The sequence below is a fragment of the Rhinopithecus roxellana genome, chromosome 5, assembly GCF_007565055.1.
Source record: "Rhinopithecus roxellana isolate Shanxi Qingling chromosome 5, ASM756505v1, whole genome shotgun sequence".
Classification (NCBI taxonomy): Eukaryota; Metazoa; Chordata; class Mammalia; order Primates; family Cercopithecidae; genus Rhinopithecus; species Rhinopithecus roxellana.
Window position 1 is genome coordinate 171750671 of NC_044553.1, and position 24721 is coordinate 171775391.

A 24721-nucleotide genomic window follows, 5' to 3' on the forward strand; every position below is an offset into this window, starting at 1 on the left:
CCAGCATCAGGTGGGATGAACACCAGGTGAACGGCCCATGCATCACTGGATGTCCCCTGTCCTGCCTCCTATTCCCACTACTGTCCCCTTCCTCCAACCACTCCCCATTTTTCCTGGCGTTAGCTCTGCAGGGTGCTGGTTAGCTCAGAGTCCATAGGAGGGATGACTTCCTGGCTGTCCACAACTGTATCATGTCAGTAAGAGCAGGAGGCAGAGGTGGGGATGCGAAGACCCAGACCAAAAATGTTTGTTTCATTTCAGTAACAAAAAAATAGGCTGGGCATGGTGGCTTCCACCTGTAATCCCACTACTTTGGGAGGCTGAGGCAGGCAGATCACCTGAGGTCAGGAGTTCGAGACTAGCCTGGCCAACATGGTGAATCCCCATCTCTATTAAAAATACACAAAATTGGCTGGGTGTGGTGGCGCATGCCTGTAATCCCAGCAACTCAGGAGGCTGAGGCAGGAGAATCACTTGGACCTGGGAGGTGGAGGTTGCAGTGAACCGAGATCATGCCATTACACTCCAGCCTGGGAGTCAAGAGTGAGACTTGGTCTCCCCTCACAAAAAAAAAAAAACCCATATATATGTGTGTGTGTGTGTGTGTGTGTGTGTGTGTGTGTGTGTGTGTGTGTAAAATATATATATTTTTTTAATAAAATATAGAAAAAAGCCAGTTGCAGTGGTGTATGCCTATTGTCCCAGCTAATAAAGGAGGCTGAGATGGGGGGATGGCTTGAGCCCAGGAGTTTGAGACTGGGCCTGGGCAACACAGCAAGACCCTACCTGTAAATCAATCAATCAATCCAACAGTGGTATGCCACCCAGAATAAGTATATTTTTTGAAGTAAAAGACAAAAAGCAAAATGGGAAGAACAGGTCTGGTAGTGGGGGCTGTCTGTCACCGACAATGAGGTCTTTGAGAGCCATTCCCTACCCTTCCCCACCCCCTAGACATCGGGTCCCTTTCCCAGAAAATGAGAGCACAGACCTAGGCCTGTGGCCTCCACACTTTTCTTCTCTTCACTACAGAATCAATCCTCTCTTCAAGTGAAGTCTTCTGTGAGAGCCCGAGATATAAAGCAAGCGAATGCAGAGGTGCCCTGGTTCACCTGGGGCCAGGCTTCCCTTTGCTAACCTGCCTAGCTCCTGAATTTGCCCCAGGAACCCTTCGCCAACCCTTGGGCTCCAGGACGACGTCTGAGAAAACCTCACTCTGCCATCTCTCCACAGCCCTTCTAAGTTCTGATAGTTGTGTTCTGGATGGTAAAATCCTCTAAGCATGATAACTTCATAAGCAAACCCAGTGATACGTAACACAGCTTCATCCTCCTTAAACTCACAAAGTCATCTTTTACTTATGTTCTGCGGGCTAGAAGGCAGCAGGTTCACAGTAGTGGTGTTTGGATAGTGGACAATTCTTTTCTACCTTTTCTAAATTGTCTAGAATAATGATACATGAAAATAAGAAAAGATCACTCTTCCAACAACGACTGCCTACTTATCAACCTATCCATCTGCACTTTCAAACTCTTTTTATTAAGAGGATTTCAGCCGGGCTCGGTGGCTCATGCCTCTAATCCTAGCACTTTGGGAAGCCGAGGCAGGTGGATCACCTGAGGTCAAGAGTTCGAGACCAGCCTGGCCAACCAACATGGAGAAACCCTGTCTCTACTAAAAATATAAAAATTAGCCGGGCGTGGTGGCTGGGTGCCTGCAATCCCAGCTACTTGAGAGGCTGAGGCAGGAGAATCGCTTGAACCCGGGAGGCAGAGGTTGCAGTGAGCTGAGATTGTGCCACTGCACTCCAGCCTGGATAAGAGTGAAACTCTGTCTCAAAATAAATAAATAAATAAATAAAAGATTTCATATGTTGCCTTTCTCATAGACGTTCCCTTGTTGATCCCTTAAGTATTTTCCTCTGTGGCTTCCAGATTTTCTGAGATTGTATCTTTGAGTGGGAATGATTAAGTGGCCTGAACACTACCTGTCTGGCCCCTAAACAGGGCAATAGAGAATGTGGGGGCCTTGCTGGGGCGGTGAGTCTTCCCCCATGCCCAGCAGGAGGCAGAGCACAGCTAAGGATGGAGGCAAGGTTCCCTGCAGAGGCTGTGTGTTCGGGCCTGGGGCTGGGGCGGGATACAGTGGCAGGGGCAGGGTGGGGAGCGGGAAATGGAGCCACCCCATACCGATGTGTCTCCGCGTCAGCTCCACTGCTGCATTCCTGTTGACATTGGAGAGCAGCCCTAGGCAGAAGCGCTCCGAATTGGAGGGGTCGGTGAAGCCGTCCACAGTCATGGATGGCTGTGAGGCGTGGAATGTCTCCCCGACGCGCTGGTTCAGCTCGTAGTAGGAGATGGAGCACCAGAAGGCCGGCTCGCAGTAGGTAACTGGCTGCAGGTCTGTGGACACAGGGCAGGCTACTGGGTCAGTGGGTGCCCCAAGCCCCATGCTCCCTCAATGGGGTCCCATGGATGCTCTGGAAAACCATTTCCCCACATTTCAGAGGGATTAATAATCTCCCCACCCGGTGCCTTTTATCGCATAAAACTGGCAGCACCCACCAGAAGATGCTCAGGTGTCCAGAGGAGATTCATCAGCCTTGCCACACTGTGTGTATAAAGGGCCATTGATTTCTTTCTTCTTTTTTTTTTTTTTTTTTTAGCTCATAGAGGCCCTGCCCCGCCTGCTTGACTGGATGGAAGGAGTCTTCAAGCAGGGGTTGGGCCAAACCTGAAGAGGACCAGGGGCCACCCAGTACCTGGATGAACCTGGGACAGCCACGGTCGCGTGCCCACTGTGCGGCAGTCCACACCTCCTGCACAGTCACCTCTCAGCCTCTCTTGCAAGGTTCCTAGAGTAACCACCATTAATCCCTGCCCCTACAAGGGCTTTCAGGTTTTGGCTCCGCACCGCCTTGGGGCAAACTCCCAGCCTGTGGGGCAGCAGCTTCCAAGCCTGCAGCAGCCGAGTGGGTTCCCAATAGCGCCCCATGTCAGCGCAGTGGACACACCAGGATCGTCCGCAGACTGAGCCTGGAGCCCTGCCTCTTATCACAGAAACCATTTTCCACACTTATCTACATGCCGGCTGCTGGGGTGGCTAGGACACAAACCCATCTGAAAGAAAATCTGGATTTGTCCCAGTTGTCTGTGTAGTCTCCATATGGGGCTCCTCAAAGCAAAACTGCCATCCTGCGAGGGGCTGGTTCTCTTTCTCAGAAGAGTAAATGGCAGCTTCTCCTTACACTGGAAATGGATCCCAGCCTTCCATTTCCTGGGGCCTCCTCGCCCTCCTCTTGCCCCAGCCCAGTGGCCCTGGCGCTGTGCCCTCCTACTGCACGCCTCTGCAGCATCTCCAGGTCCATCCTCTCAGCCCTTGGCCGGGCCCTCAGAATTCCCACTCACACCGATGCCACAGCCTCTGGACCAGGACTGCCCTGCGCCCTGGGCCAACCACTTCCAATTGCTTCTCTGTGCTGCACTGACTGCTGGGCACGAGCCCTTAGCCTACCACGCTCTGCTTGATGCCTACCTGAATCCCATCCATCTGCTGCAGAATCAGGGAGTCCCCTGCTCATTCTCACTCTTCCATCTCAGAGCTTCAGCCTGGCTCTGAAGTCCCTCTGGCTCTTAAATATACCTGGAGCCACACAGTCACTAAGGGTGTGCCTCTATGTGAGCATCCTGACTGTCCAACTCGACCATAAGGTCCCAGGGCCCAGGCTGACATCTCTCCTCCCTCACTTTAACCCTCAGTGCAGGGCTCTGTTGAGAGGGTAACAGGAGAGGTTCCCCGTGCCCACGTCGCCCTGGCCTGACAACCCTGCTCAATGGATACCAGGCAACGTCTAGGAGGGGGAACCCACCGGGGGGACCCCCACTCATTAGACCTTCTGAAGGTGTGTAAAGCCCAAGAGAGAAAAGTCAGAAGCTGTTCTGCCCACAGGAAGGGGTCTGGTTGCCTGCAGGACAAAGTGTCCCTGATCCCCTTATGGGGTCTAGGTACATGATCCCTTCTAAAAGCAAGGAGAATGCTACCACGAACAGAGAAGGGGCAGGCCAGTAACACCCCTGCACTCCACACACACCCAGGAAGTGTCAGCTGGAGGGTTAGGAGACCCTAGGTCAGGTTTTTCAACTTCAGCACTACTGACATTTGGGGCCAGATAATTCTTTGCTGGGTGGGTGGGTGGGAGGGAGCATCTGTAGATTGTAGGATGTTTACCAGCATCCTGACCCCTGCCCACTAGGTGCTAGTAGTAAACATCCATACCACCCTCTCAAGTTGTGGCAATAAAAGAAGGCTGTGGATATTGCCAGATGTCTTCTAGAGGGCAAAACGGCGCTAGATATTTAACTGGATCATGGGACACGAGCTATAAAGCCATCCTCCAGACAGACTGGAGGTCAATCTTGGCTCAGGCACAGACTAGACGTGCAACTGCGAGCAAACCAGCTACACTCTCTGGGCCTCATCCTCTTTACTCTCGGCGCTGTTTCTAGAGAGACAGAGATAACTCATGTGAAGTGTAGGGTGCGCATGAAGCACTCAGCACATGGTGTTAATACAATGATAAAAACTGGATTCTATGAACTTGAAAACAGCCTGGTCCTATCTTGATCACCATCAAGATGGAGGCAAAGCATTCTTATCCTTTTCCTCTCTTCCTGGGGTGGAGCAAAGGAAGATAAGGATGAAGGCATCAAAAGTACTTAATGGGGAAGGGAGGAAGGACAGGGCCAGGAGCAGCTGTGGCTTGTGCCCTGGCCCCTGAGGTGAGGCTGAGCCACGTCAGCCACATCTGGCTCTGGCTTTGCTTGATGCTTCAACATTCCAATGAGATAAGCTATATTCTAAACAATGTGGTCAGTAAAATGTGAGCTATGTTGCTTTGGAAACGTAAAAAAAAAAAAAATCCAAGTGCAACCCAAGCATTCAGAGTGGTCAGGCAACGTATCAGTGCTGCTGGTCACCACTGCCCAAGTGCAGGCTCTGCTGATCCTGCTGTGTGATCTTGGGGACGTGACCTCCTTCTGTAACCTCAGTTTTCCAGTCCGTACAATGACTCTGGTGCATTAGAAGACAGTAACGCTGACCACCTAGGTCATTCTCCGGCACAGGTCAGCTTGAACGTATAGCTTTGGCTGGCTCTGACTTACTCAGCAGTGTGTAGAACAGAACAGAGTCCGCACCCCAAAATCATAAAGCCCTGCCCAGCATTCTCTGGGTTTACTCCAGGCAGAAGAGAAAGAGCTAGGCTCCCAGGAACAGCAACCCAGCCCACCATTCAAAAAAAGAAAAAGCTGGCAGGCCACCCATTGCATCGCATGGCGCTGGAACCATGCTCTGGGGAAGGGTAGGCTTCAAGGACCCTCAGAATCAAAGACGGGCTTCGGGTCATAGGCCGAGAGGCCCTCCCAAGCAGATCTGAGCCCTTATCCAAACAGCCCTGCAACTCACAGACACACACTGGACAGTGTTGTGGAAAACCCCGGACACTAGGAACCTGACACATCATTAGGAAGACGCTTGTTTGAGGGAGCAGTGAAATCAGGCCAGTGGCAAAGTCTGCAGGCTGCCATTTCAGAGAGCACTGTTTGGACAAGCTGCCCTGTGTTCAGAAGCGGGACTGAGCCGGAGCAGCACCCCCGCCATGCACTTTCTATTCTCTGCAAACAACTAAAAGCCAGACGTGCTTTCCTTCCTTTCCAGGTCCCTCCTGCCCACTACACCTCAGCTGCTTCCTCCCGGAACTTGTGCAAGAAGAGTGGCAGACCAGAAAGTATGGTCACCACCTCTGGGTTCTGCCTTCAATGGCACATTTTTCTTTAAAAAACAAACAAACAAACAAAAAACAGACCAGATGCAGTGGCTCATGCCTGTAATCCCAGCACTTTGGGAGGCCAAGGCAGGCATATCCCTTGAGGTCAGGAGTTCGAGACCAGCCTGGCCAACATGGTGAAACCCCATCTCTACGAAAGATACAAAAATTAGCCAGGCGTGGTAGTGGGCACCTGTAATCCCAACTACTCTGGAGGCTGAGGCAGAAGAATCACTTGAACCTGGGAGACAGCGGTTGCAGTGAGCCAAGATCACGCCACTGCACTCCAGCCTAGAGGACAGAGCAAGACTCTAACACACACCCCCCAAAACACTAAATATGCCCTCATTTCTTTCCCAAAGGACTTATCCTTACCTATCAGAGAAACAAAAAGGACTCTGGAAAGAGGAAGGCGGTAAATGGGATAACCATGAGGTTATAGTTACTGCAAAAGCATCTAGTTTGGCTCTGAGCTTCCTAGTAGACAAGACAAAAAGGGAAGATGATATGGTCTATGGCTCTGGTTGGTGGATGGGCAATGCTTACTAGTTCCTCAGGGTAAACAAAGCTTGTCCTGGCATTAAATCTTAAAAGAAACCTCTCAGGGGGAGGTGGCAACCCCTCCCCCCACCAATCAATCAATTGATCAAGCAAGCAAGCAAATAAGATCTGGTTTCCAGGGTTTACCAACAAATGCAGGAACAGTTCTATAGAAGGCTCCTCTAGGAGAAGGACTACAGGGAGGGTAAAGTGACACACCCCAATGAACGGCAGTTTCACCTCTAGGCTGAGCATTCTGCACACCTGGGGTAGAAGACAATGGCACGTGCCCACGGCCTTCCCTTCAAACAGCCCCGCTCCCGGCCAGACTTCTGAGTCTGTGCTAATCTCTCTTTCCAGTGCAGAGGTGTTAGAGACGCAGGCAACCTCCAGCTCCAGCCGTTGTGGGTCTCCCGCCCCCACCAGTGTGGTGTCGGCCAGACTTCTCGAGTGCCATAGGGCACTTAATCCATGGCTGGCCCCCTGCCAGCCTAACGCATTGGCTGGCCTCAGTTTTCAGTCCTGTTCCAAGCTGGCACAGACGTTCCATTTTGTTTAAGAAAAAGAAAACAGAGTAAAACCCAGAAGGCAACGCTTGGATTAAGGGATGCCTATTAAAAACATGTGCAAGAGATTCAAATCCGGTAAAGGAAAAGGTGGGGAGGCAAGAGGGGGAAATTAACTTTCTCCTCTAAATCGAAAGCAAGGAACGGACAAAGGCCAGGAGCACCGCCACTGCAAGATGAAAGGTCAAAACAGAAATGGACCGGTTTCCTCCGGGCCCATCTCACCTGCGGAAGGCAGCTCTTCCTCACTCTAGGAGATTCCACATCCTCGTTCCCATGTTCCCCATCCGCCACTTCTCAGTCCTGCCTGGGTCCTCTGCCTGGACTGCCCATACCCCTCCTCTGCAGGGACGCGATCTTTAAGGCCCAGCTCACGTGGCTGTGAAATACTCCCTCACTGCCTCAATGCAGAATTAGCCTTGTGTCCCGGAAACTGTGTACCTGAGTCTCCTGTGCTAGAGGGTGAGGTCTCTGTAAACCCACGCCAGCTGTGTCCCAGTACCCAGGACACTAATTCCAATCTATGTATCTAAGGACTAAAACACCAAACCAGGCTGCACAGAGACCCCCATGCCCTTTTAGCTTATGAACCAGGAACTTACTGCAACCAGGAACAGTGGCAAAGTCTAAAAACCAGGCCCTCGGGAGTGTGAAGACAGAGCCTGCAGCTGACTTCCTGTCATTATGTCGCCTGCCTGTGATTTCACAAGCGTGGGGAAGACTGGAGCCAGAGGTTGCCTTGTAGAAGAGCCTTGGGCAGCAGCATGAAGATACCTGGAACTGGGTTGGGCCTGTGCCCTGGGCCACTGTCCACGCTCAGGCCCAGTGGTCTCCGGGCTGCCTGCCACCACACATGTGCTCACACATGAGCACAGGGGCTCATGAAGCAGAGGGGAAGCTGGGCCTGTCAGGCAGAATCTCACCCAGAATCCTAACCCTGACTCATTGAGCGACTCACTCCCAATTCACACCATCCCAGCAGAGGTGTAACTAGGCCAGCATAAAGTGGCACCCATTCTCTGCTGGCCAGCCTCGGGGAGGGTCCTCCCTTTGGTAGAAATAACCTAAGAATCCTCAACTCTCAGGCAAGCTGCCTGAGGAAGGGGCAGTAGGGAGGGAGAATTATGTCAACAGGAGATGCTGTCTTGGATCCAAGCTCAAGAAACATCCCATCATCCTATTCTACATAATCTAGAGGGCAATTCACAGCAAATGACCACCTTTCAGTCTGAAGCACTGCATCCGGCATCAGCCACCTCCAAGCTGCCCTGTCCCTTTCACACTCCAAGCTGCCCCATCCCCGCTTCTCTCTCCTGGCACTGGCACTCTGGGAAGCCATCGCCTCCTTTAACTGCAGCTCAACTGCTCCCCCAGGGCTCTCCCTGGGACATTATTTTCCTCAGTCACGGCTCCGCCCTAATTGTCTCACTTTAAGACAGGGAACAACTTACTCACCGGGCAGAAGCCAGCTCACTACCTTTTTCCTCTCTCCACCTGCCTCCTCCTTCCCCTCCACGTACCCCAATCCTTCCGCCTTAAATGCCTAGGAAACTCCCAGTGACTCACCCAGCACGCTGTGTAATAACAGGAACATCACCTGCTCATATCCCCTGCCCTGCGAACAATGGTCCCAGGGTCTCCGAGAGCCTGCCTGGGGCAGGATGCTGAGTCCGGTCTCAACCAGGAGTCCCTGGCCCGTAATCACCAGAAGTGGCTTTGCTGGGGCAAGGAGGCTCAACCTTCCCCAGATCTGAGCCCTGGAGCTAACGCCTGGAGTGGGGAGGAAATGAAAGGAGAAACCAGATGTCCTCTGCTTTCTTTCTTTTCGCACAGTAATTTCATAATAATCTCTTTAAAAGAAATAATCAGATGTCCTGAGATGTCCCCATTTTTTCCTAGGAAGAGCTCCCTGTGTGCTTGCCTCCATCCTAGGATTTGGGACTCACTGACTCTGAGTTAGTGCAAAGGCTGCGCTGCTGCGTGCCTCTACTCCCCACCTGTTACTTGCCCTTCAGTGTACTGCTGATTACTGCAGCCCCCTCCCCTCCCACACACTGCACCCTAAAGGCTCCCCCTTGAACCCCTGAGGCCAAATCCAAGGCCGCTTTTTAAATCTCATTCTGCATCTCTGCAGGGCCTGCTTGGGGCCACCATCCTTCAGGGCTTCCCTCCCCTCTGAGCTGCTGTGACCCCATCATCCCCCTGACCTCAGCCTTCCCCAAGGAACCCCCCGCCCGAGTGCGTCTCTGGCTGTCTTTCCATATTGAGCTGGGTCACCCTCTCCACTAAATTCATCCACTGTCATGACGTCAGCCAAACTTCATTGGTGTTTGCAGAGTGAGATCTACGGATGGGCAGTGGGATGATAAGAGAGAAGTGCAGGAACAGCGATCAGTGCATGGGAGGAACACTGGGTCAGACAGGCCTCCTTCTGCAGGCTCCTCAGAGCGTGGCCATGTGAGTCCCTCCTGAGTGGGGGCTGCAGGAGGGGCCACAATATAGGCTTTCCACACTCATTCAACCACCAAATCCCTTCTCTCAGGCCCCGCTGTGGGAAAGGCTGTCACATATGTTAATGGTTTCCAAATCTGCACCTCCAGCGCCAGGTGCTTTCCTGACTAAGCACAGGCAACCCACCACCATCTTCCACCCCAAACCCACTCCACTTCCTGGGTGTCCATCCTCGATGGAGGCATTACCATCATCCCCACTTAATGCTGGTCAACAAACCCTGCTCATTAAGGCCCATGACTCCCTCTCAAATGCATTCTCCCGGCTCTGGACCATTTCTCGAGAGCATCCGTCTCAGCCTCCTCGAGAGGAAGAGCTAAGTGGGTTTTTGTTTTTGCTTTGTTTTGCCTCCAGTAATTTCCCCTAGAATTTAGATTCCACACAGTGGCCAGATTAATCTTTATGAAGCTGTCATCAGAAAACCTCCCCATTCAAAACCCATGAACAGCTGTATTCTATAGGCAAGAGGGCACTAAGCAGACACTCAGGGGTCTTTTCTCAGTGCCCCACCTGCCATTTCAGCCTCGTCTTCCCGCCTTGTCCTTCTTGAGACAACCACCAACCACCATGCCAGCTGTCCTCAGATCACATCCTGCCCTTGGACTTGCAATGGCCTTCCCTCCTTCTCTGCCTCACAGGATCCCACCTGTCCTTCAAGGGCCCGCTCACACATGGCACGACCTCTCCCATGTCTCCCCACTCCATCCACACTTCCCTACTTTCCTCCTTGGCATGTACTATTTCTCCTCCTTCTGGGCTTGCTCCCTGGGCACCTGGCACAATGCATTACAGGTGGACGTAGACACCTCCAGCTGCCCCTCCCCCACCCCCAGGCTGCAAATGCCTAGTGCTCTCCCAGCTCTGGCCCCCAGCATCAGTACATACTGGGAACTCAGCCAATGTTGACTGAGTGCATGAATACAGAGGAGACGCCTGGCCGGCCTGGAATTCCATCGCTCCCTCCCTTGAACCCTCAGAGTTCTTCATCTGCACCTACTTCTTGTTTTAGAATCATTTTTAGTCCTGCCTTATTGATCCCAACAAGGCCGTGGCCCCTTGATGGCTGGGTCTGTGATCCCTCTTCCAATCCCCCACCTGAACAGCATGCAGACCACAGGTATCTGGGAATGAGGGAGTGAGGAAGAGGCAGGTAAGCAGGCAGGGCTTCCCCGCCAGGGGCCACAGCCTAGCATTAGTCTCCAACGTAAAAGTCAGCAAATGCCTCGCCTGAGCCTTGTTCCTCCAAGTGAGGAAGGTGGGGACAGCTGGTCCAAATGGCCCAGGAAGGCAGTGTCATGCCGCAATGGGAGTGCAGGCTCTGGAGTGAGAGGGCCTGAGTTCAAAGCCAGCTTCTCCATTCACTAGCTGTGAATCTGGGACACATCAGTTCACCAATGTGTTCCCCGGTTTCTTAATCTGTAAAATGAAAAATCACAGCACTTCTGCCTTATAAAGTTACAGGATTGGGTTAACACGCAGGAAGCACTCTGAATAACAGTCAACAGCAAGCTCAAGAAATGTTTCCCATCCTCATCACCATCTCACCCCCTTCCAGCTATGACAATGGGAGTCCAGGCGACCTTCTGAGTAGGGATGAAGTCAATGGTTTGAATGAGTGAAGGGGAGCACAGGGGCTCATGAAGCAGAGGGGAAGCCAGGCCTGTCAGCGCAGTGTCTCATCCAGAATCCTAATCCCGACTCGCTGGGTGACTCGCCCCTGATTCACACTGTCCCAGCAGAGATGCAACTAGGCCAGTGCAAACTGGCACCCATTCTCTGCTGGCCAGGCTCGGGGAGGGTCCTCCCTTTGGAAGAAATAACCTAAGAATCCTCAATCCTCAGGCAAGCTGCCTGAGGAAGGGGCAGTAGGGAGGGAGAACTATGTCAATGGGGGATGCTGCCTTGGGTCCAAGCTCAAGAAACATCCCATCATCCTCATCCTAGTCTACACAATCTAGAGGGCAGTTCACAGCAAATGACCACCTTTCAGTCTGGAGCACCGCGTCCAGCATCAGCCACCTCCAAGCTGCCCTGGGACTGCTATGGTTTCAAAAGCAAGTGTCTGCTTGGAAGGCTGACGACTAAAAGTGCTACCTTGGCCCCAGTAGGGTTTTAAAATGGCACAGAAAATAAATCTAAAGCAGCCAATCTCAAAAGCTGAAAGCCTGGAGTCAAGTTCATCATCATGGCCTTTAATTTCTCAAGAGTTAACTTCGCTTCTAGCCTTCAGTTTGTTTTTAATAACTCAGTCCTTTCATATCAGGAATCTGACCTTCCCTCTGCAAAGCCCGGCACTCACAGTGATATTACTTTACAAAAATGTTAAAACAGATCCCCCAAAGTCACATCCCACACTGCCCAGGTCAGCCTGTTCTAAAGGGTTTCAGGCATCTCCTAATACTCCAAATGATGAGTTTCTTCATCTGACGCTGTCAGTCAAGGTCTGGAAGCAAATGGGCACAAAAACCAGTCCAATCCACTTTGATTTGCCAAGAAATATTAACTGTTTCTTTTCCTGAGCCACAAATTAAGCCTCAGCAATAAAGCCCCAAACAAGATCCAACCTACATTTTCTAAAACTACCAGACCAGAATATAAAAAACTCCCATCAATAAAAACTAAACGGATATTTGTTCTGAGCCCTTTGGCAGGTTCCATGCCAAGGTCTATCCCAAGCTGGAGAACTGAAGGACCCTACTGGGTTAGAAAAGTGAGTCTTGGAAAAACTGATCCAGAAGTCTAACCACGGAGGGATGTAGCAGAAACAATGGACCCTCCACTCCAAAACACCATGAGATAACAACAACGATAAATAAGACACGTAAATACAGAAACGTGTTTACAAAATAACATAAGGAGAAGAGAGAATGAAAAAACCAGATATGCACTATGATCTCAGTGGCAAGGCACAGATATGTATGTATATGCCTGATGCACAAACATCAGGACTGTGATCACACACAGTTATGTCAGGGTGCTGGGATTATGGGCACTTTGACTTTATTTTCAAATTCCTTATATGTTGCTATTTTAAGAAAAATTACATAATTGTAAGATGGAACACTCCAATAAGTATATCTGAAACAAGTCTTTAAATGTCAGGGGGCTGGAGTCTGCACGGCTGTCCATGGCTTTGCACCAAACCGCACACGTATGCTTAGCTGACCACAGACCCTCGTTCTCCTGGGCATAAGGTTTGGGGAATTTTCATTCACTCACGTCTACCGGCCTCGCCAGGGGAAATACAAACCCGGCATATGGTTGCCTTTCCTGCCACCACTGTTCTCAAGTTTCTCCGTTCTGTGGTGACCTCAGCATCACCGTAACCAGAAACCTGATGGGCTGAGCTGGGCTGAGGGTAGGCGTCAGGGGAGAGCCTTACCTTCAGGGGCCCCTCCCCACACTGGCGACTCGCCAGGGCTGCAGCTAGAGGGGGTTCCAGTTGTGTGCACCAGGAGATACTCACCCAAGTTATTATGTGCTGGGGACATCGGATTCGGGGACAGGTTTGGAGAACCTGCGAGGTGAGACACAGTTGTGAGACTTCACAAAAGATTCTTGGCCTGGAGAGCCAAATGACTAAACACTTATATGTCAAGGTGGGGTGGCTCAACACAGCAGAAAGAAAACCCTGGACTGAGCCTCCAAGTCCCAGGAGAAGGCCTACCCCATACCCTTGCCTCTCCTTTCCCTCCCTGAGCCCCAATTTCTTGTCTGGAATGAATGAATGGAGTGGATGATCTCAGGGGTCTCTTATGGTTATGATCTCAGAGGTCTCGGATGGTTTTATGATCCTAACCAAGACTCCCAGCTCAGGGCTGCTAAGTTCTCAATTAGAATAGGTGACACCTTTTTTCTTTAGCTTACACCACCTGCCCTATTAACTATGCCCTCAGGAAAATCAGAGGAGCAGGGAAGCCCTTCTCCCAAGCTGCAAAGACCCAGGAAGCAGGAGGCCAGCCCTCCCACACAGGCGGGGCTTGAGGCCTCCCCAGCATCACCAGCCATGACCTTGGTCAGAGGCTGCAGCAGCTCAGGTGCTAGAAAGATCAATTCCAGGAAACTCACAAAACTGTCTCAGAAACCCTGCAACTCAGCAAACAGACAAGAACACTTTATGCAAAAGATGATGGTGCATGTGGGAAAAAGTCTAAATCTACCTAATTCTTACTCTATTATGTTCTCTACACCTCTCAACTCCAGAGAAAAGAACTCACATGGTATCAGCCTTCAAAAATAAACAGTGGACACCTTTCCAGAGCAGCATCTCCAGAGCAGCATCCTGCTCATCACCCCTCCTCTGTTCCTCTATCAAGGAGGCTGCAGAGGCCAGGCGCAATGGCTCACATCTGTAATCCCAGCACTTTAAGAGACTGAGACTGGGGGATCACTTGAGCCCAGGAGTTTGAGACCAGCCTAGGTGATATAGGGAGACCCCATCTCTACAGAAAAAAAAAAAAAAATAGCCACGAGTGGTGAAGGCTGAGGTTGGACAACTACTTGAGCCTAGGAGATAGAGGCTGTAGTGAGTCATGTTTGCAGCACCACTGCACACCAGCCTGGGCAAGAGTGAGACTCTGTTTCAGAAAATAAAAATAAAAAAGGAGGCTATTTATTTATTAACCACCCTACGAGGTCTAATTCCGCCCCATGAAATCTATCAGCCCTGAGACTGGGTCGCATCTGGCCTCAAGCGAATGCTGCCTTGCACTGTTCATGCGATCTCTTCTTTTGCCCCCAACTCAGCTGTAACCTCCTTGAGGGCAAGGGAAGAACCACGGATTTCTCCTCCTTCCCTGTCACCTCTAATGCAAAGGGGGATGTGGAATGTTCACTGAGAGAACTGAGTTACATAATCAGTCACAGGGTGTAGACAACCCCACAAGTCAGCTATGTGAGTTTGGCTCAGCTGTTTAACTTCTATGAGCCTTAATTTTTTCCGCAGGTATAAAATGAGGATACTATCATCTACTGTGTAACATGTAAAAATTAAGTGAGACTGTGCATATAAAAATGCTTACACCATGACTGCTATGTGGTAGGCACTCGATAAATGCTTGTCCCCTGTTTTGTGGTGACCTGAACCATGAGACCTAGGAAGTCCAAGGGGCCTTCTCGCAGGTCTAAAAGGGTGTGGAGGTAGGTGAGGCGACATGGGGGACAACAAGGTGACCCTCTGGCCCTGAGATGCTACCACACCCTGGGGGTCAGGGAAGCCAACCCCACGAGCAACTGGACTATCCAAGCAGGCAACTCTGAAGAACGGAGACTGAAACAGGAGAGCCCCCGCCCACCACCCACACACTGGCTGGGGTCCGCAAGTCCGGTCTGTCTCTACTTCAGATAAATCACTCATGTTCACAACAGGGCCCTGCAGGCACCCTTAATGAGAAGAAAGGAAGAAGGGAGAGGGGACAGAGAAAAGGGAAGCACAAAGGAGGAAGAGGAGGGAGAAGAAATGAGAGCTGACAGGATGAAATCTGGGCTGCTCTTTCCAATCTCCAGCCCCTCTGGTCCATGTTTGTTTGTAACAATAATCACTGTGCAAATACAGAGAGCAGCAGAGGGGGAAGAGGGAGCGCAGAGTGGGAACAAACACAGCAGCTGGAGACATGTTGCTCCGCTGGCCTGCTTCCCGTGCCTGCGCTGAATAGCTGCAAGCTTGCAGCGGTCTCTTGGCATCGGATACAGGAAGGTCTTCGATGCATTCCAGCTGGTTCGCGCTGCTAGCCACTCCGCCGGGTGGGTGTGTTTCACCGGGTGTGCTCTACCCAAAAGTGCCACGATGTCCAGGCTGGATTTCAGCAACTACAACGGACATACAAGTCTCTTTCGTTCTCTCAGGAATTGCACAACCTCAGCTGGATGCGGTGTAATCCCACACTTTGGGAGGTTGAGGTGGGCGGATCACCTGAGGTCAGGAGTTTGAGACCAGCCTGGCCAACATGGTGAAACCCTGTCTCTACTAAAAATACAAAAATGAGCTGGGCATGGTGCTTCATTGCCTGTAATCCCAGCTACCCAGGAGGCTGACATGCGATAATAGCTTGAACCCAGGAGGCAGAGGTTGCAGTGAGCTGAGATTGCGCCATTGCACTCCAGCCTGGGCAATAGAGGGAGACTCCGTCTGGGGCGGGTGGGGGAAGGAACTGCACAATCTCTTCTGGGCTGTGTGCGAGGGCAGGTGGCTCCACTGTGTCTAGCGGCTCTGTGTGTACGAGGTATGTCCATCACCATCGGAATGGAACATCTGCGTGGCTCCCTCTCCCCTTCTCCCCCTCTCCCAACCACACACAACTCAGTACACATTCTATATGGCAGCTGGGGTTCAATTCAAGAAGCTGCTGGTCTGGAGCCAATTTGGTCCTATAACAAATGATATGGGAAACATCTGGAGATGTAGCAGGAGAGAGCTAAAGCCTGCCCCTCACGGCAGGAGCACACACATCACATGTGGTTGTCACACAAAAATACTGACTTCAGGGGTCTCCACTGGTCATCAGAAGAGGCATTAGCTCCATTTAGCCTTTCCTTGCCTCCCACCTGACTTCTTGAGGTGATCGAGGCCACTCTCCACCCTGCTGCTGGTGACATCTCACTAAGTCCCAGGCCCTGCTTACAGCCTGCAGTGGTTTCCATCAGCCCTGACTAAATGCCAAGTGGTCTTGCCAGCTTGGAGGTCCATCACACTCGGACCCCTGTGTGGCGGGCCCTCCCATCTTTCTCCCCACTGGAGAGAGTGTATCCTCCAGTCATGCTGAGGTCCCTGGGCTGGACACTCTCTGGACTCCAGACACACTAAGCTCTTACTGTCCCCAGAATGCACCAGGCTCAGAACGCACCCAGAATTGCCCAACTCCCATGACTCTGCCTGGCACACCCCTTGCCCATTCTGACAGCTTGGCCAACACCTACACATCACCAAGACTCAACCTGGGGAAAAACCTGGACTGTAAGGTGCTGTTCCTCCCCAGACCAGATGAAGTGGCCCTGCTGTGAGCCTGGTGCCATGCGGCATCTTCCATCAGGGCATACACGAGATGGCCCAGTGACCGCTGGCTGTCCTGTCAATCTCCCCCATCATCTGTAGGCAGCTCGGACCCTCTTCTATGCCCTGCCCCTTGCACATCATGGTTGCTCTACAAATACTGGAGGGAGATAGGAGGGAGGGAGGGAGGGGGCGAAGAGGAAGGGATGGAAGGGCTGAACCCACCAGCTGCTAATCAGTTAAGAATAAGAGCATGTCTCTGCATGACTGACCTGCGTCCATGCTGTGGTTCATCTGGTGGTCACTGGTTTCTCCATCTTCACTCAGGTAGCCAGGGGGTGGGGTCTCTGGGAATCAGAAGGAAGGAGGTCCGTTAAAAGGCCTTCACAGCTGGACTCTGAGACACCTTTTGCAAACACATCACACATGCACACCATGATGCTAGTGTCCGTGGCTGCAGGAGCTCCAGGTCTCGGAATAGAGGTTCCAGCTCTTGGTTCTGTTGTCCTCGCCCCTCTCCACCTCTGACTCCCACTTGGATCATAACTGCCTTTGCTCACGCAGGACCGGACCAACTCCCACGTCTGAAGTGTGTACTCCTAGAGCCTCCACCAGGCTAACTTCTCCTGGTCTTTCAAGGTGAGGGTTAAGCCCCACCCCCTCCTGGGAGGCGTCTGGACTTGCCTCTGCCTCACCCCTCTTTGTCCTCTGAAGACCTGCAGGCTCAGACCCACCCTCTAATATCTTCTCCTGTGCAGACCAGAGATTTGTTGTCTCTAGGGGATGTGTCCTCACTCAGCAGTTAGGTTACAAGTTCAATGGCGACAAAGACAGTGCGATCTACTTCTCTGAAACCTCCCCCAGGCCCTGACTGAAGCCCTCCAAAGTTTGCTATTTGAACAGGGAGTAGTTGACTTACCCCTGGGACGCCAGGGCTAGCCGCAAAGGATCTGAGAAGGTTGGACAGTGGGTCTCTCCTTAACACTCTGACCCAAGCACACAGGTCTGTAGCCAACCTCAGCTCAGTAAACTAACCCAGGATGAACGTCACGTCCAAATTAGCATGCTCTAAGAGGAACGCAGCAGGATTACTGCCCCAGCAAGCAAAAGTGACTAGCCCAGGGCTGCCAAGCACAGCTTTCCAGGAGTCGGAAAGTGCTGCTGATTCACACATTATTTGCATGTAAATGAGGGGCTTCTAAAAACATTTGCAGTCTTTGACAGCAAAGCCCATTTCTCCCTGCAGAGTGAAAACTCAAAGTTACTTCAATTCCCACCCAGGTTGGGGCCCCTCACCGAGGCCTGATGCCCAGGCGAATGTACAGAACCAGCTCTCCGCACTTGCTGCCTGGCCCTCAGCTCACTCCCCGCCTCTGCAGACCCCCGGTCCACTGGGGACTGAACGCCAGTCCCGGCCTCATGGGCGGTGAGAGAAACAGTGTTGCTATTTCCGCTTCCAAAATAAATGACTGCACCAAGGCCGGGCGGAAGGGTCACGCTGCTCCTCTATGCCAAGAAAAGCATCACTAGTGAGGGGGGAGCTGAGGTCATGGGTCCTTTCCCAGCAGGGATGTGGTTCTGAGTCAGGGGCCCTCAGGTCAGAGCTGTGCACAGAGAGGGGATGAACGGGGAACGGCCAGGGGGCAGAGACTGGGGCCACAGGACTGATGTCTGACCGCCGCCCCTGCCTCCCAGGCCAGCCTGCGCCGCCCACGTGCCTACCTGGAATATTGCTCTGGGGCTCGATGCCTGCGGGGAAGTTAGTGTTTTCGGGGATGGAATGGCTGTAGTCGTCCAGTGGGGGGAACTCGGCCGGGATCTCTGTGTGGCGTGGCACCAACACAGGAGGTAGAACTGTCCGGGGGGAGACAGAGCAGAGGTGGCTCAGTGTCGATGCCAGACCAGCACCAAAGTCCCCGCACCCCCAAGTGCACCACAGACGCTCGGGGGGGTGGGGGGTCGGGGGAGAGGTGATGACCCCGGCACCTGCTGTCCCCATAGGCGGGCCAGGCAGCATACCTGGTGTCTCTACTCTCTGGTAGTGGTAGGGATTCACGCAGACCTCGTCCTTCTTCATATTGAAGGCGAACTCACACAGCTCCATGGCCCGCAGCTCATGGTGGCTGTGCAGGTCCGGCCATCGCCACAGGCGGCAGTAGATGACATGAGGGAGCCCCTTCCGATGGGACACCTGCAACCGGCCATCCAGGGACCTGCCGGGACGGGGAGGGGCGGAAAGAGAGGGAAATGTGGATTGCCCGTGCTTTCTGCAGAGTCCGGCCTCCCACTTTCAGACACTGGGAAAGCTCTCCCTCCCCTCATTTTTCCCAGATCCAGAGGTCCAGGAGATCAGAGCACTGCTAACTGTAAGTGCTGGGAGGGATCTCAGGAGAAGACAACAAAGGCCCCCTGTGAGGAGCCACAGCTGGCAGAACAGGCCTCGTCCACCAGTTCCCGGTGGGTTCCCCAACTTTGTACTGCTGTTCAGGGAGCTGCGTTCCACGGGAAGGGCCCGCACTTCACTTGTGCTTGGAAAAGGTCCAGGAGCCACTCATCGGCCTCCTACACAGCCCAGAGGTGTGGAGAGGGGACAGGGCTGGGGAGGACAATGAGAGTTCTTTAGGCACAGATATGGGGACTACAGTGATCCAAAGAAGAGTGACAAAGTACACAGGCTGCCTCCCCTCATTCACCCAGGTCTTCCCTTGCACATTAGAAAGTCAGAGGGAGAAAAGAAAACTTGCCTTTCCTCCTTTCTTTTTTTTTTTTTTTTTTTTTGAGACGGAGTCTTGCCCTGTCACCCAGGCTGGAGTGCAGTGGCACCATCTTGGCTCACTGCAAGCTCCATCTCCCAGGTTCACGCCATTCTCCCGCCTCAGCCTCCCGAGTAGCTCCCACCACTACGCCCAGCTAATTTTGTTTTTGTATTTTTAGTAGAGACGGGGTTTCATCATGTTAGCCAGTATCTAGTAGGTATACAAATAGTTTTTCAATGAAAGAACAGACCCATTCTAGCCCTGCAGTTCAAAACCTTGTGATCTGCCTGCCTCGGCCTCCAAAAGTGCTAGGATTTCAGGCGTGAACCACCACACCCTGCCCCTCCTTTCTCTCTTTCTTAGTTATTTGTGGTGAGCAGGGAGGCAAAGGGGGAAATTAAAGGGATTTTTTTTTTTTTTTTTTTTTTTTTTTACTTTTGATACAGAGTCTTGCTCTGTCACTCAGGCTGGAGTGCCGTGGCGTGATCTCAGCTCACTGCAACCTCCACCTCCCAGGCTCAAGTGATCTTCCCAGCTCAGCCTCCCAAATAGCTGGGACTGCAGGTGCACACTACTGTGCCCACCTACAGTGGGCCAGTGCCATGACCCTGTGTGAACCATGTCTTCTATGCCAAGCAGCTATGACCTGGTGCCCTTACCTCTCAAGCCAGGCCAAAGTGTGGTCCCTGACCAGCAGCAGAGGTTCAGGGAAGTTTGTTAAAAATGTACACTCTCATTGCCTACCCCAACCTACTAAATCAGAATCTTTCCCTTTGTGAAATCCCCAGGTGATGTGCATGACAAGAGTCTGGGTGGCCTACAGGAAAGGACGACTGGGGAGCTCGGGTGGCAAAAGCATCATCAGCTACGGGCAAGGCGGGGAAGCAGAAGGTTTCCGGAGGGACGTACAACTTCAGATAGTGTCTGATATTAGGTGAGGAGGTGCCACTAAAATGGAGTCCCTTATTTAGCACATATTTAATGAGAACCTATTATGTGTGGCAATAAGGATACAGTGGTAAGGAAAGAGACTTCACTGTGAGAAAAGGTTGGCAAAGTGGTCCCTGTCTGCATGGACCTTCCACTCCCCTGGGCAAGACTGACATTAATCAAATACTCACCGAAACCACTTTGGGAGGCCAAGGTGGGTGGATCGCTTGAGATCAGGAGTTCAAAATCAGCCTGGCCAACAAGGTGAAACCCTGTCTCTGCTAAAAGTACAAAAATCAGCCAGGCGTGGTGGTGCGTGCCTGTAATCCCAGCTACTCAGGAGGCTGAGGCAGGAGAATCACTTGAACGCGGGAGGGGGAGGTTGTAGTGAGCCAAGATCGTGCCACTGCACTCCAGCCTGGGCAACAGAGCAAGACTCCGTTTCAAACAATCATCACCATCATCACAGAAACCTACAATGACACGCAATGAAAGTGTCCTGAAGGAAAATAACAGGGAACCCCAAGAGTGTATGACCATGGCACCCCACTTTGCTAAAGGGTTGGACAGGGCATCTCAGAGGAGGTGATGGTTGACCTGAAGGCCTAAAGGGTAAGTAAGAACTAACCAGGCAAACGGGTGCAGGAGAAGGGCCGTACAAAGAGAGGGAAGGGCACACGCAAAGGCCCTGTGGAAAGTGGAAAACATAGTGAGGCCGGAAGAACAGAATGAAAGCCAGAGGGACTGGAGAGGCGATCGTGAGAGCAAGCTGGCTCAAGACGAGGCTGGGGAGGCAGGCAGGGCTACTCTGCAGGGCCCTGAAGGCCATGATAAAGGGTTCTCCTGTGTTCTAAAAGCAGTACGTAGCCTCTGAGATGTGCAAGTGGGCTGTGCATATGTGTGAAAGAGACAGGCCCTGTGGAACTCTGGCTACATGTGACCAACAGACTGGGGGTAGCAGGGATAGAAGTGGGGAGCCGATGAGATGGATGCTCATGAGTCACAGGTACCCCATTAAGAGGCAGGACTGCTCTTTCTTCAAGGAGGCCCACCCTAGGACGCTGCCAGTCAGTGCCATAATTTTTCTAATAGCTGGGCAGGGCTGGCAGTGAGACATTTGCAAGCTTTCCCTCTGTGCCTTCTTATGACAGAGGGCACCCATTTGCCTGAATACACAGAATTCATGGGCACTCTGTGAAGGAGGGGCTGACCAGATGCCACCAACAGCACCAACCAAAGAGAGAAACAGAGGGATCCAATCGCACTCTCCAAGCCACTGGCCTGGGAAGGGGAAAGGACAGACAAAGGTCATAGCTGGGCTTGGTCACAGGAACTGACCCGGAGCTGCTGACTAAGGGCATCTCGAAGGATGTAATTACCTTCCTCCCGTGGGGCCCCAGAACAAGGAAGCCCCACAGCTGAAAAACAGTAATTACCAGGCAGATCGAGAGGACAGCCTGGGACTCGTCCCTGAAGTATAAAAGGAGGACTGGCGGATGTGGAGTCATAAGACCTGGGGTCAAGGAGGGTTCTACTCTCCTAGCTGGGAGACACTGGGCAGCTCATGAGCTTCCTAGGACACTCAGTTGTCTTGTCTATAAAATGGGGTATTCTCCTGCCCCCCGACCTCCTGAAGCTTGGTTTCCATTTGAAAGTGCTTCGTAAACACCCACAAATTAGCATTATTATTCTACATCACAGCAGATACTCCCCAAACCCAGCTCTGGACAAGCAGGGTGAGTTGGGGGTTGAACAGGAATAAAAAGGAGAGTGGGAAGTAATTATTCAGCTGTTCTCCTTCTCCTGCAAAGCCACTGAGTGCCCACAGATTAGGGAAGTGGCCACACTTGCTCTTCAGTGTTTGACAAAAGTTCCAAAAAAGGGCCAGCTGGACATCATAGCCTCCTCTGCAAGAGAAGGCCTTGGAGAAAAGCTCAGGCCGGCAGCAGGAGAGAATGAGGCTGTGGAGGTAAGCTCCATCTGGGTGATAGAAGTGGGTGGCCTTTCTGCCTTAAAAGTAATATTAACCATACATGAATTACTTTGATATTTATTACATTTCTAAAAGCAAGGGAGCTACAGTAATCAAGGCAGTATGATAATGGCACGAGGACTGACAAACGGATCAATGGACCCTAACAGAGTCCAGAAATAATTACATATATATGGACAACTGGCTTCAACAAAGGTCCAAAGACAATCTAGTGGAACAAGGACAGTCTTTTCAACAAATGGTGATGTAACAACTGGATATGTAAAAAAGATAATCTTCAAACTACACATTGTACCCTATACAAAAACAAACTGAAGTGAAACTTAAAACTCTAAAACTTCTAGAAGAAAACAGGAGAAAAATCTTTGTGACTTTTTGGGATACACAATGATTTCTCAACTACTACACAAAAAAGCACTTCATTAAAAAAAAAAAAAAAAAAATCACACCGCATCAAAATTTAAGCTTCTGGTCTTTGAAAGACACTGTTAAAGGAATAAAAAAGCAAGCACTAACTGGGAGAAAATATTTGCAAAGCATACATCTGATAATAGACCTTTTTCTAGAACTCTGAAAACTCAATATTAACAATTCAATCTTTTCAAAAAGAGGTATGATTTGAACAGACACTACCCAGAAAGATATGAAGGCAAGAAGCATATGAAAAGATGCTTGAGAATATTGGTCATTAGAGAAGCACAAATTAAAACTATGAGATAGGACTACATACTTATTGGAATGGCTAAAATTTAAAAGCCTGATCATGCCATGTGTTGGCAAGGCTGTGGAGCAACTGCAACTCCCTTCCACCACTGGTGCAAATGTAAAATGGTACAACTATTTTGGAAAACAGCTTGGAAGTTCCTTTCTAAAATATTTTATTTTGGGGGATATGCAGTAGCTATACTTATTTATAGGGTAACTTGCGGTATTTTGATACAAGCATACAATGTGTAATGATCAAATCTGGGTAATTGGGATATTCATCCCTCAAACATTTGGAAGTTTCTTAAAAAGCTAAAAAACCGCCAGGCGCGGTGGCTCAAGCCTGTAATCCCAGCACTTTGGGAGGCCGAGACGGGCGGATCACGAGATCAGGAGATCCAGACCATCCTGGCTAACACGGTGAAACCCTGTCTCTACTAAAAAAAATACAGAAACTAGCCGGGCGAGGTGGCGGGTGCCTGTAGTCCCAGCTCCTCGGGAGGCTGAGGCAGGAGAATGGCGTAAACCCGGGAGGCGGAGCTTGCAGTGAGCTGAGATCCGGCCACTGCACTCCAGTCTGGGCGACAGAGCGAGACTCTGCCTCAAAAAGAAAAAAAAAAAAAAAGCTAAAAAATCATAAGCCTACCATATGATCCACCATTCCACTTCAAAGTATTTACCCAAGAGAAATAAAAGTCTATGTCCAAAGACTTGTACATGAATGTAATAGCCCCAAATTGAAAACTACTCCACGTGTATTAACAGACGAATGAGCTATAACATATCCATACAAAGAAATACAACTCAGTACTAAAAAAGGATGAACTACTGATACACGCAACACTATGAATGAATCTAAATTAATGCTGCTGCGTGAAAGAAGCCAGGCATGATTATGTTCATGTAAAATTATAAGGTAATTTAGACTAAAGTAAAAGGCACACTAATCTTAATCTAGTGACAGAAAGCAGGGATCAGTCATTGCCTGGGGACAGAGGGAGTTACAGGGAGGGAGTAGGGATTGGAGGGAGCAATTACCAAGGTGCACTTAGAAACTTTTTTGGGGGTAAAGGTTATGTTTATTCTCTTACTGCTATGGTGGTTTTACAGGTATATACATATATCAACATTTGTCATAGTGCACACTTTATATATGCATGGCTTATTATTTATAAATTATACCACCATTCCAAAAAAAGGCAATGGATTTAATAAGCCTGAGTTTAAATACTGACTCAGTACTTGCTAATTGTACAAATTTGAAAAAAATCATTTAGTGTCTTGGTCTTAATATTTTTCATCTGAAACGCTGGCTGGACATGGTGGCTCACACTTGTAATCCCAGCATTTTGAGAGGCCAAGGCAGGTGGATCACTTGAGCCCAGGAGTTCGAGACCAGTCTGGCCAACATGGTTAAACTCCATCTCTACAAAAAAAACAGAAAAATTAGCTGGGCGTGGTGACCCACGCCTATAGTCCCAGCTACTCGGGAGGCTGAGATGGGAGGATCGTTTGAACCCAGGAGGTTGAGGCTGCAGTGAGCTGTGACTGCACCACGGCACTCCAGCCTGGGTGACAGAGTGAGAACCCGTCTCAAAAAAAAAAAAAATTCTTTTCCCCAGAGGCATAAAATTTAAAAATGAAATATTAGTAAGAACACTCAATATTAACAATCAATTTTTTCAAAAAAAAAATATGATTTGAATGGACACTACCCAGAAAGATGTTCCAGAAAGTGGCAGGAATCTATTGTCAGTATTGTCATGTAACCATTACTGCCTCTTTACTATGATAGTGCCCGGCAAAGAGTAAGGAACACAGTAGGTCCTCAACAACATATCTCTTTCCCTGCTTCGGCCATCTGGGTGCACAGCCAGGAGGGTCACAGTGAGTCCTCATGTCTGTCTG

The 24721-nt window shown here is 50.8% G+C and overlaps 1 protein-coding gene across 3 annotated transcripts in view; it reads right to left on the reverse strand.

Annotated features, from left to right (window-relative positions):
- The window catches only part of SMAD3 (SMAD family member 3), a 130865-nt gene that overhangs the window by 11480 nt on the left and 94664 nt on the right, over nucleotides 1–24721 (reverse strand). For all 3 annotated transcript variants that reach the window (XR_004057448.1, XM_010363612.2, XM_030931389.1), the window contains exons 2-6: nucleotides 18449–18642; nucleotides 18152–18283; nucleotides 16702–16776; nucleotides 12908–12958; nucleotides 2190–2402 (exon numbers count right to left, since the gene is read on the reverse strand). Coding sequence is in view for 2 of the 3 variants with exons in the window: in XM_010363612.2 (XP_010361914.1) it covers nucleotides 2190–2402; nucleotides 12908–12958; nucleotides 16702–16776; nucleotides 18152–18283; nucleotides 18449–18642 (665 nt within the window). In the remaining variant the exon portion in view is untranslated. The remainder of the gene's footprint in view (nucleotides 1–2189; nucleotides 2403–12907; nucleotides 12959–16701; nucleotides 16777–18151; nucleotides 18284–18448; nucleotides 18643–24721) is intronic.